The sequence below is a fragment of the Heterodontus francisci genome, chromosome 25 (assembly GCF_036365525.1).
Source record: "Heterodontus francisci isolate sHetFra1 chromosome 25, sHetFra1.hap1, whole genome shotgun sequence".
Taxonomy (NCBI): domain Eukaryota; kingdom Metazoa; phylum Chordata; class Chondrichthyes; order Heterodontiformes; family Heterodontidae; genus Heterodontus; species Heterodontus francisci.
Window position 1 is genome coordinate 27,972,841 of NC_090395.1, and position 16,764 is coordinate 27,989,604.

At 45.5% G+C, this 16,764-nt stretch overlaps 1 protein-coding gene across 1 annotated transcript in view; it reads left to right on the plus strand.

The window, feature by feature from the left end:
• Positions 1 to 16,348, plus strand: part of LOC137384014 (tubby-related protein 3-like) — a 51,794-nt gene extending 35,446 nt beyond the window's left edge. The window contains exons 9-14 of the mRNA XM_068057581.1: positions 1,309 to 1,491; positions 5,727 to 5,839; positions 10,473 to 10,581; positions 12,835 to 12,933; positions 14,213 to 14,384; positions 16,215 to 16,348. Coding sequence (XP_067913682.1) covers positions 1,309 to 1,491; positions 5,727 to 5,839; positions 10,473 to 10,581; positions 12,835 to 12,933; positions 14,213 to 14,384; positions 16,215 to 16,348 — 810 coding nt within the window. The remainder of the gene's footprint in view (positions 1 to 1,308; positions 1,492 to 5,726; positions 5,840 to 10,472; positions 10,582 to 12,834; positions 12,934 to 14,212; positions 14,385 to 16,214) is intronic.
• Positions 16,349 to 16,764: the final 416 nt, after the last annotated feature.

The window sequence follows — 16,764 nt, forward strand, 5'->3', positions numbered from 1 at the left end:
TACTCAGGTCAGTCAGGGACTGAGGCCCAGCCAGTGTACAGGAGATGGAAGGAGATGGACATTGTAACGGAGTAGACGTGGCAGTCTGAGACTGGGACTTACCATGGAAGAGAATGGCTACGAGGAGGATCTGGGGGACTAAAGAAAGCAATAGGGATATTTTTGATCCTGGACTACCATGTATGGATATATCCATCAGAGATGACAGAAATGATTGGTCTCTGAAATGCTCACAAGCCACTGATAAGGAGTTAGGCATTGAGATAGAACCTGGATTGAGATGAGCATGAGTGCAGGGGACATGGAGTTGTGTCACTAGCCTTATACTAGTGGCATTGACAGCTAAATGAATGCTTCCCCCATCATCAACTCAATTTGAGAATCCAATATTCCTCAGCCCTAAAGCTGAGAGGACAGAGGTTAAACCAGTGGATGGCCAGGTGGATTGTACCCACTGTGTCCACATTACAGACTTCTCAGAGGGGAATTTTAGTTCCTCCTGCCCAGTGGAGACCAGGAAGGGGTGCAGTTATAATGGAGCAGTCCCCTATCCATTGTGCTCTCAAATTTCCTATTTTATCAGGAGTCTGTCTGAGTCAGGGAGGAACCTCATAAATTAATGCAAATCTGAGTCCTAGGACCCCAGCAAGTCAGTAGTGCAGCCACCTTGACTGCAAATATCTGGTCAAAACCACTGAGGACAAATTTAAAATTTTCCCTCATGCGACCCAGTGCAGTAGGAGTGTTCCTCTTCCCACCAGAAGGAAATTGTAGACCTACCTCACCCAGATGCCCCCACACTCCCAACCATTTCCCAAATCACTTATTCTAGAACCCCTGTCCCCGTCTCTACCTTGGGCCAGCAAAAGGCCTCCAGGCTGCCCAATTTTACTTTGCTTCCCACCGACCTCCTGATGCTAAAGTCGACCTTGACTTGTGAATGAGAACTGGCCATTAAAATGGGCTGAGACCCACTGCTGCTTCCGGTCAGACCGGCCACCTTGTCCAATTTCCCACCTGGGAGTTAAAATTCCCACCCTTATTCCTGACCGTCTCTTAACATCAAGAGATGACACCAATTTCTAAAAGTCTTTGGTGTCCTCTGCTTGCCTATAAACAGCATTGTATATGCTCCTGCACATATCAGAAATGAGATCTACTGGACCAGCCAGTGATCCACGAACTGATGGCTAGAGTAAAAATGGAAGAAATAATGTTTGTTAGAGCAGGACAGAGGGTGTACAGCTTGAGTCTACAGTCCAGCATTGAGCATGTCATAGCTAGTAATCACCCATTTTCTATTTCCAGGACAGTGTCATATCTAGGGCAGAGTCTCCCATTGTGGAGATTGATGACCTGGAGAAGTTTGTATTGGCGCCTGCAGCACAAGGCATGACCATCAAATGCAGAGTCACGAGAGACAAGAAAGGCATGGACCGAGGCCTTTATCCCACATACTATCTACATCTGGACACAGACGAGAGTAAAAAGGTAGAGTACCAAAGTACGATGAAACTGCTGGCCTTCCTCCATGTGCTGTTGATGGTGGTGAATCATCAAATCTGCTTTGTTTAGGAATGGTTTTTGGGCCTTTACCTCAGATTATATCTCATGAATATCTCTGACTGACTGAGCTGTCACCATTCTTAGTAATTGTTACTGATGTTTGAACACCAGTTTTCACAGGGTACATTTTGGCTGGTTAAGAAATTCTTTAAAAAATAAAGAGAAGATGCTTGACAGGGAGCAGTAGAAGAGCTGGGTTATTCTGTGAGTACGAAAGACCCAGTTACAGTTTACAGCCAGACAAGATTTTAGCAAGATATAACATTGCTTTCCATTTGTCTGTTCTATAACTGTGACTTGTCTAGAGACTGCCCATTGTACTAATAGTCTCAAAAGAAAAACTTTAAAAGTATCAATTACAGATGGAACAGCCATTAACATCCATACAGTCCACACAAAGCCTCAGCACACAGCTCAGCACAGAGCCTCAGCACAGAGTTCCAGGCAAAGCCTCAGCACATAGCTCCACACAGAGCCTCAGCACAGAGTTCCAGGCAAAGCCTTAGCACACAGCTCAGCACAAAGCCTCAGCACAGAGTTCCACACAGAGCCTCAGCACAGAGCTCCACACAGAGCCTCAGCACAGAGCCTCAGCACAGAGCTCCACACAGAGCCTCAGCACAAAGCTCCACACAGAGCCTCAGCACAGAGCTCCACACAGAGCCTCAGCACAGAGCTCCACACAGAGCCTCATTAAACTTAAAAACACAAGAAATAGGAGCTGGAGTAGGCCATTCGAGCGTGCTCTGCCACTCAACATGATGATGGCTGATCTTCCACCGCGACTCCATTTTCCAGCACTATCCCCATATCCCTTAATTCTCAAATCTATTGACCTCTGGCTTGAATATACTCAATGACTGAGCATCCACAACTCTCTGGGGTACAGCATTCCAAAGATTCAAAACCCTTTGAGAGAAGAAAATTCTCCTCATCTCAGTCCTAAATGGTCAACCCCTTATTCTGATAGTGTGACTCCTAGTTCTAGACTCCCCAGCCAGAGGAAACATCCTCCAGCATCTACACTATTAAGACTCTTAATAATTTTATATGTTTCAATTAGATCACCTCTCATTCTTCTAAATTGTAGGGAATATAGGTCCAGTCTACTCAATCTCTCCTCATAGGACAGTCCCCTCATCCCAGGAATGAGTCTGGTGAACCTTGGTTGCACTCCCTCCAAAGAAAATATATCTTTCCTTAGATAAAGAGACAAAAACTGTATCCAGTACTCCAGTAATGGCCTCACCAATGCTCTGTACAATTGCAGTAAGACTTCTTAACTCTTACACTCTAATTCCTTTGTAATAAATGTTAACATACCATTTGCTTTCCTAATTGCTTGCTGTATTTGCATGTTAACTTTCTGTGATTCATGCACAAGGACACTCAAAATTCTTTAAATAAAACATTTCCCAGTCTCTCCCAATTAAAAATATTCTACTTTTCTATTTTTTCTTCCAAGTGGATAATCTCACACATTGCCACATTATATTCTAGCTGTCATGTTCTTGCCCACACACTTAACCTGTCTATATCCTTTTGTAGCCTATTTGTGTCCTCCTCACAGTTTACATTCCCACCTACATTTATATCATTAGCAAAGTTTGATACATTACACTCGATTCCCTCTGAACCATTAATATAGATTGTAAATAGCTGAGGCCCTAGCAGTGATCCATGAGACACCCCACTGGTAACAGCCTGCCAACCTAAAAAGGACCCTTTTATTCCTAAAACATAGCTTATCCCTCTGGGGATAGACTGTCCACTAATATTCATTATAAGCCCACCGACTCCCACAGCTACCTTGAATACATTCCCTCACACCCTGCTTCCTGTAAGAACTCCATTCCATTCTCCCAATTTCTCCATCTCCGACGCATCTGCTCTGATGAAGCAACCTTCCACAACAGTGCTTCTGATATATCTTCCATTTTCCTCAACCGAGGATTCCCCGAACCCCCTCCCCTCCACTGTGGTTGACAGGGCCCTCAATCATGTCCAACCCATTTCCTGCAGTTCTGCCATCACCCCTTCCCCTCCCTCCCAGAACGGTGACACGGTTCTCTTTGTCCTCACTTTCCACCCCACCAACTTACACATCCAAAGGATCATCCTCCATCATTTCCACCACCTCCAGCGTGATGCCACCACCGAACACTCCCCTCCCCTGTCAGCACTCCAAAGGGATCGTTCCCTCTGCAACACCCTGGTCCACTCCTCCATTACCCCCGACACCTTGTCCCCTTCTTTTGGCTTTTGACTAGGGCTGCTCATTATTCTGTCATTAACACTCCCTCGGCAATAATGTGTTGTCTTTCATCACCCCATTAGCAGACTCTCTTTGCCTTTGTCCCATGACCTTGTCAGTTAATCTCTCCGACTCTCTGTCCTATCACACATCTTCCCTTTTATTCTCTTTCCAAACCACAGCACCCACCCCCCCTGACTGCCCCACTCCCACTTTACTTATTTAAAACCTATTAAATTTCTAACCTTTGTCAGTTCTGACGAAAGGTCACTGACCTGAAACGTTAACTCTGCTTCTTTCTCCACAGATGCTGCCAGACCTGCTGAGTTTTTCCAGCACTTTCTGTTTTTATTTCAGATTTCCAGCATCCGCAGTATTTTGTTTTTATTCCCTTTTATTCCTACTCTGTTTTCTATTCATTGACCAAGCCTCAATCCATGCTAATATATTACCCCAATGCTGAGAGCCCTAATTTTGTGTAATAACCTCTTGTGTGGCACCTTTTAGTTTAGTTTAGAGATACAGCACTGAAACAGGCCCTTCGGCCCACCGAGTCTGTGCCGACCATCAGCCACCCATTTATACTAATCCTACACTAATCCCATATTCCTACCACATCCCCACCTGTTCCTATATTTCCCTACCACCTACCTCTACTAGGGGCAATTTATAATGGCCAATTTACCTACCAACCTGCAAGTCTTTTGGCTGTGGGAGGAAACCGGAGCACCCGGAGGAAACCCACGCAGACACAGGGAGAACTTGCAAACTCCACACAGGCAGTACCCAGAATTGAACCCGGGTCGCTGGAGCTGTGAGGCTGCGGTGCTAACCATTGCGCCACTGTGCCGCCCGAGACCTTATCAAATGCTTTTTGAAAATTTAAATGCACAACAAGCACTAGTTCTCTCTTATCCATCTTACTCAGGGCAGAGCTTCACAAAACCTCCACACACTGTCAGCTTCAGCAAGAAGTTCTACACAGAGCCTCAGCACAGAGCTCCACATAGAGCCACAGCACAGAGCTCGACACAGAGCCTCAGCACAGAGCTCCACATAGAGCCACAGCACAGAGCTCCACAGAGCCACAGCACAGAGCTCCACATAGAGCCACAGCACAGAGCTCCACATAGAGCCACAGCACAGAGCTCCACATAGAGCCACAGCACAGAGCTCCACATACAGCCACAGCACAGAGCTCCACATAGAGCCACAGCACAGAGCTCCACACAGAGCCTCAGCACAGAGTTCCACATAGAGCCTCAGCACAGAACTCCATACTACTTCCCAGCCTATCCTTAGCTAGTACTAACAAAGGGTGGCAGAGGGGTACTGGTAGAAATTGCAACATCTCCTGTGAGAACAGTTGGGAACTGTAGGTGATTTGGCAGATGAAACTCCACATTTAAGGACAACAATGGGCTTCTCACATCCATCAATATAAGTGTGGCATAGACATGCATCATGGGGAGGGTTTGATACTGTTGAAATCTCTCCAGAAAGAAAGTAATGGAAGGTTCCTTCATTTCACTGAGCTCCTTTTCATTGCCTATTAGAAAATGGCAAAATATCACCAGTGAGGGTAGATAAACAGGAGGATTGGTAATTGTAGGGATCTGAACATTTGGGCTATTAGCTGTATCGGTGGAGTTACCAAGCTGGTTGCAAACACATTCCCATGTTCTAGAATGACTGTAATTCCGGGCCGCTCACTGGATCACGACAGACTACATTAAAGCTCACATTACACTTGTCCACATTAACTGGATGTTACCCATCCCAAGCTCCAATAAGGAATAGGCTGGGTTGAACTGATGTCTGTTTGGAATTTCGATTCTGACATTATACCATTGTCTAATCTGGGTATTAACTGTGCTTCTAACTAAACCTTTCTCTCTCTTCTCAGATTTTCTTGCTAGCTGGGAGGAAGCGGAAGAAGAGCAAGACATCCAATTACCTAATTTCAATAGATCCGACTGACCTGTCCCGAGGAGGAGAAAACTTCATTGGAAAGCTCAGGTTGTACCTGCTACCATTTGTCCATCCCTTCTGTAGTCTCTATTCTCAATACCAATCTGATGTGATGCCATCATATGTTTCCATTCCACGATCCACCTTACCTGTTCAGCATGCCTCTGGAGTGAAATATATGGATCAAGTATTGTGTCAACAATAGGTTAGATACCAGGGTAGAAGTTCACCTTGAGAGGTAGCATTAAACAAGCAGTATTGCATCAGCTGCCTGTTATATACAAGGTGTGCTTTCCAGTTCTATTAAAGTCGATGGAACTGAATATTGTCGGGGAGTATACCGAGTGGTCGATTAATACCGTCTGTTCTGCAATACTTCTCAAGGTGAATTACTAACCAGTATGATTTTCACATCTAGCATCTGGCTTCTAATCCAGACTTAATGAAGGGATTAAACTTTTTCTATGTGGGAACCGTGGCTAATCTCTCTTCCAAATCCAGGGCCGCTGAGCTAAACTGTGCTATCAACCTGCTGAGAGGAGCTAAATCGCAACGCAGGTTGAAGATTGAACCTGAGGCCTTTCCTGATCAGTATCACATGGCTACTTACTGGCTAAGAGACCCACTTCCCATTTCTTCAGTCTCCTCTGTGCCACGCCCTATTGTGTCAATTTAGTAGGCAAGTAAGTGACGTGCTCCCAGCCTCTGGTAATCCTGCCCTCAGCCAGTTTCTACAAATAATATGAGACAGCCCAAAGGGTGCTTCTCCCTCTGATTTCCTCGACCATTCTGTTCCGCACCTCTATCATGCCTTAGACCAATATATATTGCTTGTTGTCATTTTTGGTTACAAACTGTGTCCTACTTTTCCCTAGTATAGCACATCAGTGCCCAAGAACCAATCATCTGTTGTAATTAATAATATATCAGTAAAGATATAAAATAGAGCTATTAAAATAAACACTGGAACATAAGGTATGTCATTCACTGGATCTCAAATATTGAGCAGAGTATTGTCCCTATATTTTAGATGATTAATCCAATTATACTCTGTATTCTCTTCATTGCCAGTGTCAGTGTCTATAGGACAGTCAAATGACTCTGAGGCACATTTATTAATCTGCCAATTCTCCCTGTGGCAGCCAAGTGTCCTGGTCAATCGGATGTCTGATTTATGTGGAAACGCATCAAGATGATCAGGAGCCTCTGAAGCAAACTGTTGAGAAATACACAGTAGACTTATTGTCTGCCTGATATGTAATGGACACTTTCTGCCTGGAGGAACACACCATACTTACGTAAAGTCAGGGAGCAAGTTGGCAGTAGCCAATGTTTCAGAACCCAAGTGCCCCTGCAGCTTAATAACTTGGACTGTGAGAACCTGAGAACTGCAAAACCATCCACTTTATCTTCAGGTGGAGCTGTCCCTGGTGCTGGAAAGGATGTCACCTGGAACCAGAAACTGGGCACTTTTCTAATGTATAGAGGAGAATGGCTTTGCTGTGTAAATGTAGATACTGGAGCAAATTTAAATATAAGTGCAAACTTAAGTCAAAATTTAAATGTATTTAAATGTAAATGTTAATAGAAATGTAAACTTAAAAATAGCGAAATTTAAAAAGAAAAAATGTAAATATGTCTCAATATAAATAGACATGTAAAGGTAGGCATGTGACTATATATTTAAGCTTCAATGGTGCAGCAAGTGTTGAGAGCACACAAACAGAAGGTTTACTCGAGTGCTGTATTAGTTTTCTCAGCCTATTCCATGATGCCCTGTTCAGTGGGACCTTGGCCTCATATCGCACTCAGGCCTCCAGTTCTCACAGTTCTCATCTCCTGTAAACTGCAATGTCCCAAGGTGCAGAACAGGAGTTGCACAACAGGCCAGTGAGGCTTTGAAAATCCAACCAAACTGTGTCACTTCCTGTCCACTGTTTGCTGGCCCAAAGGTTACAAGCTGTCAGTCAGACTGTATCAGAAAACAGGCCCCGGGAATGGCTGTCCCATTCCTCTCTGTTAATTATTCTGGATATGATGTTGATGCTGGATATGAGGTTGGGCCAGATATTGGGATAGCTCTGGGCTAAAGTGGTTTCTAAACAATGGAGAGGCATTTGATACAGACCCACCTCCAATGTATCATTGTGCATATTTAACACAACGATTGCTTTTGGCCTGAGCCTTTAATCATAATCTACTATTAAAAGCTTTCACATTTTAAAATCTGATGTTTCCTGAAGGCTCAACATGAACACATGCACTCTCTCTAGGCCACCACATTCACTTCTATCTCAGTAACATTGCCTCACCCCATTATCTCACCCCACCACCACTCAAACCCTCATCTAGGTTTCAATCGCTTTAATGTTTAACTTATCCCACACTTGGCAATCTTCCGAGTTCTATCCTGCTCAAACTACAACTCATTGTAAACGCTATGCATTCCCACCATCTTGCACCCCTGCCCCACCCCTCGCTGACCTTCAGTAGCCCCTCAACTCCTGAAAGAGATGTGAATTGTGTTTGGGAATTGGTTTGGTACTGAACTTTTTTATTACCATTTATAAATAATGGGATCGTGCCTGTCCTTGCAAAGACATAAAGAACTAATTGAAGAGAAATGTTGATGTGAGAAAGGATTGGTCTCCAGCAGGTAAACACCTCCACTTAATAGTTCTGTCTCGATTTAGCCCGAAGCGACCTATTCCCGCATTTGAGTGACGACAGGCACAATCCGTCAACTGATGAATGAACTGGCGTCCTGCTCTGTAACAAATTTAAAATATTGCAGATGCTGGAAATTTAAAATAAAGATAGAAAATGCTATAAAACTTTCTCTCAGCAGGTCAGACAGAGTTAGCAATCCAGGTGGACCTGAAAAGTTAACTCTGTTTCTCTCTCCACAGATGCTGCCTGACTGGCTGATTCTTTCTAGCATTTTCTGTTCCTATTTTACTATTTTTATGTGGTTTTGTGGGGGGGGGGGGGGTCTCTTTTCCACTATCTCCATTTTTCTCCACTTCCTTGCTGCTTATTTCCACAACCATTGACAAAACCCTGAAACATCAACCACGTGTGAGATGAGAAAATGAGTGTTAGCAGGCTGTTTGAGTGGGGGCAAGTGGGGGGCTTTGCGTTTCTAACCTCAGCTTATCTCACCAAACCTGGGATCTCCCTGCTCTGCACTGAACTCCATGATGCATCACCCAATGAGTCCTTGAACAGCTCAGTGGATATTGTTTTAAACTAACAGTTTAAAGAGTTCTGATGAAAGGTCATTGACCAGAAATGTTAACTCTGTTTCCCTCACCACAGATGCTGCCAGACCTGCTGAATATTTCCAGCAATTTCTGTTTTTGTTTCAGATTTCCAGCATCTACAGTATTTTGCTTTTAGTTTAAAAACATTGTTAAGCAACAGGTTCAAATTCCCAGTTTCTTTGTCTTCTTTTTTCTTGAGGTGGGTCTCCCAATTCTTTTAAGTATTTTCTCTTCTTCCTCTTTCTTGGGCTCACCTGACCTATACAAAGCTACCAGCTGAGGAGTTGTATAAAACTCTGGGAGCTCATGACGACCATTGCTATATGTCTACTCCTTCTCACCTGTGCCCCTCAGTAGATGTCCTGCTCCAGGTGCTTGTGGACTTCCATCCCCAGCATCTCAGCTATGATGTGATGCTGGAGCCAGATACATAAGAGAGTGAGAGAAGGATTTGGTACTGTGGGCTTCAATAAAAAGATCACAAGATAAGTCTGAATGAAGACCCTTCAGCCTATTTGATCTCATCCTTCCAGAATGCATCCTACCATAACCCCATTAGCTGGTTTCTTAAATAAGTCCACTGTCCTGGCTTCATTGAACCTTCCAAAGACAATTCCAGCTGTTGATCACTTTCAGTGTAAAGAAACACTCCCTGGCATCTGCTGAAAACTTGATCTTTACATTAATGAGTGACTCTGAGATGCACTGGCAAATGCACAAATCCAGTGCAGAGTCCACCAAAAAAAAGCTTTTCGTTGACTCTCCCACTATATTCTGATCTGTTAAGGGAGGAAGATGGAGAGAACCAGGGGTCAGTTTTAAGTTATACAAAGCCAGATCTAGGTTAGATATCAGGAGGCAGTTCTTTTCCCAGAGAATAGTGGAGCTCTGGAACAACCTGCCAGCTCGTGCAGTTGTTGCCAGTTTGCAGAATTCCTTCAAGTGAGAGTTGGATCCGTTTCTGGCCAGGGTGGAAATCACCTTGTGCAAAAGGAGGTGCTGTATCCTGGGATTGACGCATCCCTTTACCATGTCCAGTTTAGGACGGTAGCCTGGTTTGACTCAGATGCCAGATTAGAAAAGGCTAGAGTGACTACTTGGATCAGTTTCAATCACCTAAGGAGGGTCAGAGAGGAATTTCTCAGTCTGTTTATTCCCAAATTGGCATCACCTTTTACCTGATTTTTCACCTCTCCCACATGATTTTGGGAAGGGTGTAGAGTCGATTATATTGTGATGCACAGGTATTACAAATTGTGCAGGACAGGCTGGATAAACCAAAGGGTCTTTTCCTATCAGTCATTGTTCGTCTGCTCACCTTTTGGTCTTTCCCTCCTTTGCTCCCTTTTTGACTCGTTTGATAATTATTTGCCCTTGATGTACACCAGCTTTATTTTAGTTTGCTTGTATGTCCTAAGGTCGAACCTGATGGGGACCAAGTTTACAGTGTTTGACAATGGAGTCAACCCTGAGAGGGGAAAGGCTGACCGTTCCAACGTCCGTCAGGAACTTGCTGCCATCATTTATGTAAGTGTCTGTAGTGAAGAGATGGACTTGTCTCAGCAAATTATTGACAGCCAGCTTCAGATTTGTATCATACTTTCACTTGTTGGAAAGAAAGAACTTGCATCTTTCACAATCTCAGGACACCCCAAAATGCTTTACAGCCAATGAAACACTTGTTGAAGTATAGGAAACACGGTAGCAGGAAAATATATGAAAGTCTAAATGGTGTCATCAGGGGGAATTTTATGTGAGTGACGGGGGTCTCGGCCACTGACTGAAGAGTTGGCGAGAGCCCTGGGTCGCCTCCACTGGGGAAGGCCCACCGCATTATGTGCAAATTAGGCACTTACGTGGACAGCAGCGGGCCTTCCCCAGGATTAACGGCCCCGGCGACAGAAGTCCTGCCTGCTGAGAGCTGCTGGTCTATTGAGCAGCGCCATCGCAGAGTCAGTGGCTGCTGCCGGTGAAGCACTCACTGGAGGCTCAGGAGCATCAAAGAACCCAGGCCATAGGTTGTAGGGGCTTGTCAATAAGGGTAGGGGGGTAGCTCCCAGTGGCCCTCCTGCCACCTTCCCAATGCCAGGTCCCTTGATCAGGTAGTGCTAGACTGTAGACAGAAGCAGTCAGCCAGCAAGGGAGTCCCAAGTGCTGGCAGTAGTTGCAGGGTCTGCTTATGACCTCAAGAGGGTAGAGCCCCAGAGCCACATCTCATTGAGGATGAGGAGGAGGCTGCCAACACGCTCACTCCTGCTATTGAGGTAACACTGAGAGAGAGCCCTGGCTAGGCAAGAAGAATACACACATTAAGGTGGATTTTATAGTTGGTTGCTATTGGTCAATGGCTGTGAAAAGGGTATAACTGATAGAAAGAATGGGCGGACATGCTTTGCATCAGGTTTCTGCTCATTGGGTGTTCCGTCTAATTTTCCTCTTGGGGTTGTTACTGCTGCCTGAGGCACCCGCCAGTTTGTCACTTAGAAATGATCGGGGGGAATTTTATGTTCTCCCACATGGCGAGTTTGGAGGCGGGGAGGGCATCTTATCGGGCAGGGTGGTGACGGGGGCATCCTCCTGGTCTTCCTGCTCCATCACCAATTGAGGCCCTTAAGTGGCAATTAATGCCTAATTAAGGGCCTCATCTCACCATCGCCGGTATTAGCCTAGCAGTAAGTGGGCCTGTCACCGTACAGGGAGCACACCAGGCAAACCTTGTGGGTTGCTTGCTGGATCTGGAGGAGGTAGGGGGAGGGGGAGGGGGTCCCTCGTTAAAAGGCACTTAGAAAGAACTGTTCACAGCTTGGCACTTGTTGCTCACAATCTGGTATTTCTTGCCCACATCTGCTCACCTGGTTCTTCCAGCCCATATTCTGACAATTCCTATCCACAGCCTGGTACTTCCTGCTCTCAGCATGCAATTCCTGTCCACAGACTGGTACTTCCTGTTATCAGTATGCAATTCCTGTCCACAATCTGTTACTTTCTGTTCTCAGTATGGCACTTCCTGTCTACAGCCTGGTACTTCCTGCTCTCAGTAAGGCACTTCCCGTCCACAGTCTGTTACTTCTTGATCTCAGTAAGGCATTTCCTGTCCACAGCCTGGTACTTCCTGTTCTCAGTAAGGCACTTCCCGTCCACAGTCTGTTACTTCTTGATCTCAGTAAGGCATTTCCTGTCCACAGCCTGGTACTTCCTACCCATATTTTGGCTCTTCCTGAGACTTTTGTGGGGAGAGGCTGGTTGGGTTGGACAGATGTGGCATTACTTTGAAAAGTATTGCTTCCGTAAAATGCCTGGCAGCTGGCCATTCTTTACAGATGACCAGGAGTCAACATTGGTACAGACATGACTGAAGAAATATGAACATAGGGAATTGATCCACTGGAAAAGATCTTCTGGTCTGCTCAGTCTGTTCGACAAGCTTCAGCCTCACAATACAGATGCTCTCTGTTTTGTGTCATTTCCTGGGAGCGGCAAACAATAAATTTATTTAAAAAGTATATGAGGGGAATAAAAATTGGAAAATTCCTCTCCGATACCCTATGATGCCTATCAAGGTTCTCTTGAGCTGATTCTCTAGTGAGGCTCTCCTGTTAATTGGGACCGCAACTTTCAATAGCCACAGTCACAGATTCTATGAGACACACAGAGTTTACACTTCAACCCTCTTTCTAAGTATTGATAAACTGTGAACCTGAGCACATGTTACTGCATCTGATTAATGTGCTGCTTTGGTGTTTATGTGTAGCTTAACACAGAGTTATACATTGTTTACAGGAGACAAATGTCCTTGGATTCAAAGGTCCCAGGAAGATGACAGTGATTATCTCAGCAATGGATGAAGACCAGGAACGCATTCCCTTCCGACCACATAAGGTGAGCTGAAGGAAACATTAAAAATGTCCATCTTTATGACGTTTATCCGAGTAACTGAGTTCCTTGTCTTTCAACCAGGCTCTGATCTGAGATACCAGGGTCACATATTGCTGGAAACTATCTGCCACTGCAGTAAAACCCCCCGCCATTGCACTGGAGTAAACTTGACTCCACTTGAGTAAAAGGGTAAACCACTTCCCCCCACACAACTGGAGTAAATTGTCCCAGCACCACCCCCAACCCCTCCCATCCATGGCAGTAATGGGATAAACCACTCCTCCCTTCCCCCCTCCCCCCACTGGAATAATAGAGTAAACCACTTCCCCCCACACAGCTGGAGTAAATTGTCCCAGCACCACCCCCAACCCCTCCCATCCATGGCAGTAATGGGATAAACCACTCCTCCCTTCCCCCCTCCCCCCACTGGAATAATAGAGTAAACCACTTCCCCCCACACAGCTGGAGTAAACTGTTCCAGCACCACTCCCAACCCTTCCCACCCACGGGAGTAATGGCCCTTTCCCCCAAGCTGGAATAATGAGGTAAACCACCACACCCCCCACCCCCACTGGAGTAACGGGGTAAACCACAACCCCTTCCACCACTGGAATATTGGGGTATACCACTCCCCCTCCCCAACTGGAATAATGGGGTAAACCACTCTCCCTTCCCCAACTGGAGTAATGGAGTAAACCACTCCCTTGCCCCTCACCCCACTGGAGTAATGGGGTAAACCATGACACCTCTCCCGCTGGAATAATGGGGCAAACCGCACCCCCCTCCCCCTACTGGAATAATAGGGTAAATCACTCCCCCCACCCCCCACTGGAGTAATGAGGTAAACCATGCCACCTCCCCCACTGGAATAATGGGGTAAACCACACCCCCGCACCCACTGGAGTAATGGGGGAAACCACTCCCCCTCCACTGGAATAATGGGGTAAACCACTTCCTCCCCCCCCCCACCAGAGTATTGGGGTAAACCACTTCCCCCCCTCCTCCTACAGTAGTAAACTGTCCCATCCGATTTTTAGTCAATCAGTTAAAATCCCTCATCAATCAGTTTACATTTTGTGTGAAACAGAATAAATTAAAGCTTTGTAATAATGCAAAGCTTCTTGTGGCCTGAAGCAGCCTCTGAACCCCCAGCTCATTCAACTGCAGATTCTGGCTTTGACGCTGAGCTGAGGGCTCACTGCCTATAAAGTTCTCCCCAGTTTGTTGAATGCTGTGTTTGCAGAGGAATGTGAAGTGATGAGGAATGTGATCATCCCTTTAGGACAAAGATGGCGTGCTCTCAAAATGGCAGAATAAAAACATGGAGAACTTAATTGAGCTGCACAATAAGACCCCAGTGTGGAACAATGATACTCAGTCCTATGTGTTGAATTTCCACGGGAGAGTGACACACGCCTCAGTGAAGAATTTCCAGATAGTCCACGAAAACGATGGTAAGTTACATCTCCATGTTTACAGTGAGTGCCAGAACACTTTAGATATTTTTTTCGTGAATGTGACTGCCTCTCCTCAGGTTTTAGTTTTTTGTCCTTCTCTAATTTGACTTTTCTCTTTCCCATTTCCATGCACCATTTCCCATGGAAAGGCCTCAGGGAGCTGCTTTCAGACCTCCACTGAAACACTCAAACTTTGGCCCAATGTCAGAGGAGTCTGGGATAAATTGTCCTCTCATCTGTCCTCTCTGTCTTCAGGGAGTGTCTGGCTTTCCAGTCAGTGTCTCTCCTCCAGTGGAAAGCCTGGGAGATCAGTGGTGTGAAGGCTTTTTTAAAATTAATCCCGGGATGTGAATATCGTTGGCAAGCCCAGCATTTGTTGACCATCTCTAATTGCCCTTGAGAAGGTTGTGGTAACCCATGTTCTTGAGCTGCTGGTAATGCTTTGATGCAATTGAATGGTTTGCTGGGCAATTTCAGAGGGCAGTTAAGAGTCAGCCACATTGCTGTGGGTCTGGAGTCACAGAAAGGCCAGACTAAGTAAGGATGGCAGATTTCCTTCCCTAAAGAACATTCATGAACTAGCTGGGTTTTTACAATAATCTTGCAGCTTCATGGTCACTTCCATTGATACCAGAATTTCACTTTAACTGCGTTTAAATTCTCAAACTGCTGTGGTGGGATTTGTACTCACTTTTTGTTGAATTGTCAGTCTGTGACATAACCACTACACAGCCGTAACCAAATATTAATCCATATTCCCATTCTACCTCACATTACTCCTTTAAGGTGTCATGGTGTATGGGGTTGCCAACTTGACACTTCACTCATACGTCACCTGTCTTCATTTATGAAATTAGTCAGTTGTCCCACTTTCAGGTCTCTTCCCAGATCTTTGACCTTTGGCCGTATTCGGATCAGTTCAGGTTCAAGGTGCAATCACCGGCATAATGAGGAGGCGATTTCAGGGATTACTGATTCTTATTTGGTTGATCTGAGCTGGAAGTGAGAGTAGGAACCATATAACTACCTTCAATGGAGGAAGGGGAGACAAAAAATCGGCTAGAGAGCCCGCTCCCGATGGATGCTCCCTGACTCCTGCTGGCAAGTGCGCTATCATCACATCGGGTGAGGACATCATCAGACACCGCTCTGGTGCCCCACACCATGGTCAAACAGCTTGCTGAAGCTCACAGGTAAAGAATGGCCACTTAGGTGAGATACCAGTGGGGCTGCCTGTAGCCGTGTAACAGGGAACACCTGGCCCTTCAGTTATGCTGGTGGGTGGAGATGGGATTGGATGGAGGTGGGATGGTGTTGGGGGTGGGGAAGGGTTGCCAACACTGGTTGGAACACATTCCTGAAGGTCTCATCACATGACGTCTGGCTTCCAGTCACTCCGCCCCAACACTCCCACCATTGGTCACCTGACACATCCATCTTCACAGGGCACTGCCTTCCCATGCCAATGGGTTATCCAATTGGATGATTCTTAACTCAGTGAAGAAGCCTTTTTATCCAATCTCCAATGTTTTTATAAATAATACATAGAAATGTTCCCAAAAAAATGAAAATAACACCCAATCCTTTTTGAATGCCCGATGATTCTCTTGGGTCTTTCCAAGGATATTCATAGCAGTATCCATAAGAATAATCTTCAATTCCTAGAGGCGCTAGACAATCTTGGAGCATTGGCAACCCAAGGGAGGGGGAGGGGGCAGTGCATGAGGGCTGCCTAGCGGGATGAGGATGTTCCCTGTGGGTTTGAATGCATTGTCTAGTGTTGTAAATCCAGCTTCAGCCTCTCTTTCCTCCCTCCCTTCCTCACAGTTGACTACATTGTGATGCAGTTTGGGCGTGTGGCAGATGATGCGTTCACCATGGATTACAGCTACCCAATGTGCGCTGTCCAGGCATTCGCCATCGCCCTTTCCAGCTTTGACGGGAAACTAGCATGTGAATGACGTGTGCAGCCGACCTCCCGCCAGCACAGATCTTGTTACTGAAGTGCATTTTACTTAAGATGTGAGATTAGTGTTAGAGTAAAGCAACGATATAGGTGGCAAGCATGTCTGCAATGTTTTCTCAAGGGCCAGACCAGGGCAATAGGACAGGGAATAAAAGTAATACTTGTCTGTGATAAACTGTGTGATTGGGAAGCATCACTTTGAAAATGGATGAAAATGGTTTTCAAAATGGAGGAGGCACTTAACGTTTTTTGCACTTTGCGTCGTATTATCTCGGCTGGGGTTGGGGGATGATGTTTTTTTGTTTTTAACACTTTGTTTTTTATGTCTGTTCCTAATTTTCTTCTCAGCAGCAGAATGAAATAGAAATATCTATGATGATGTCAGGCTGTATGTTTTATGCTGTGGAAATC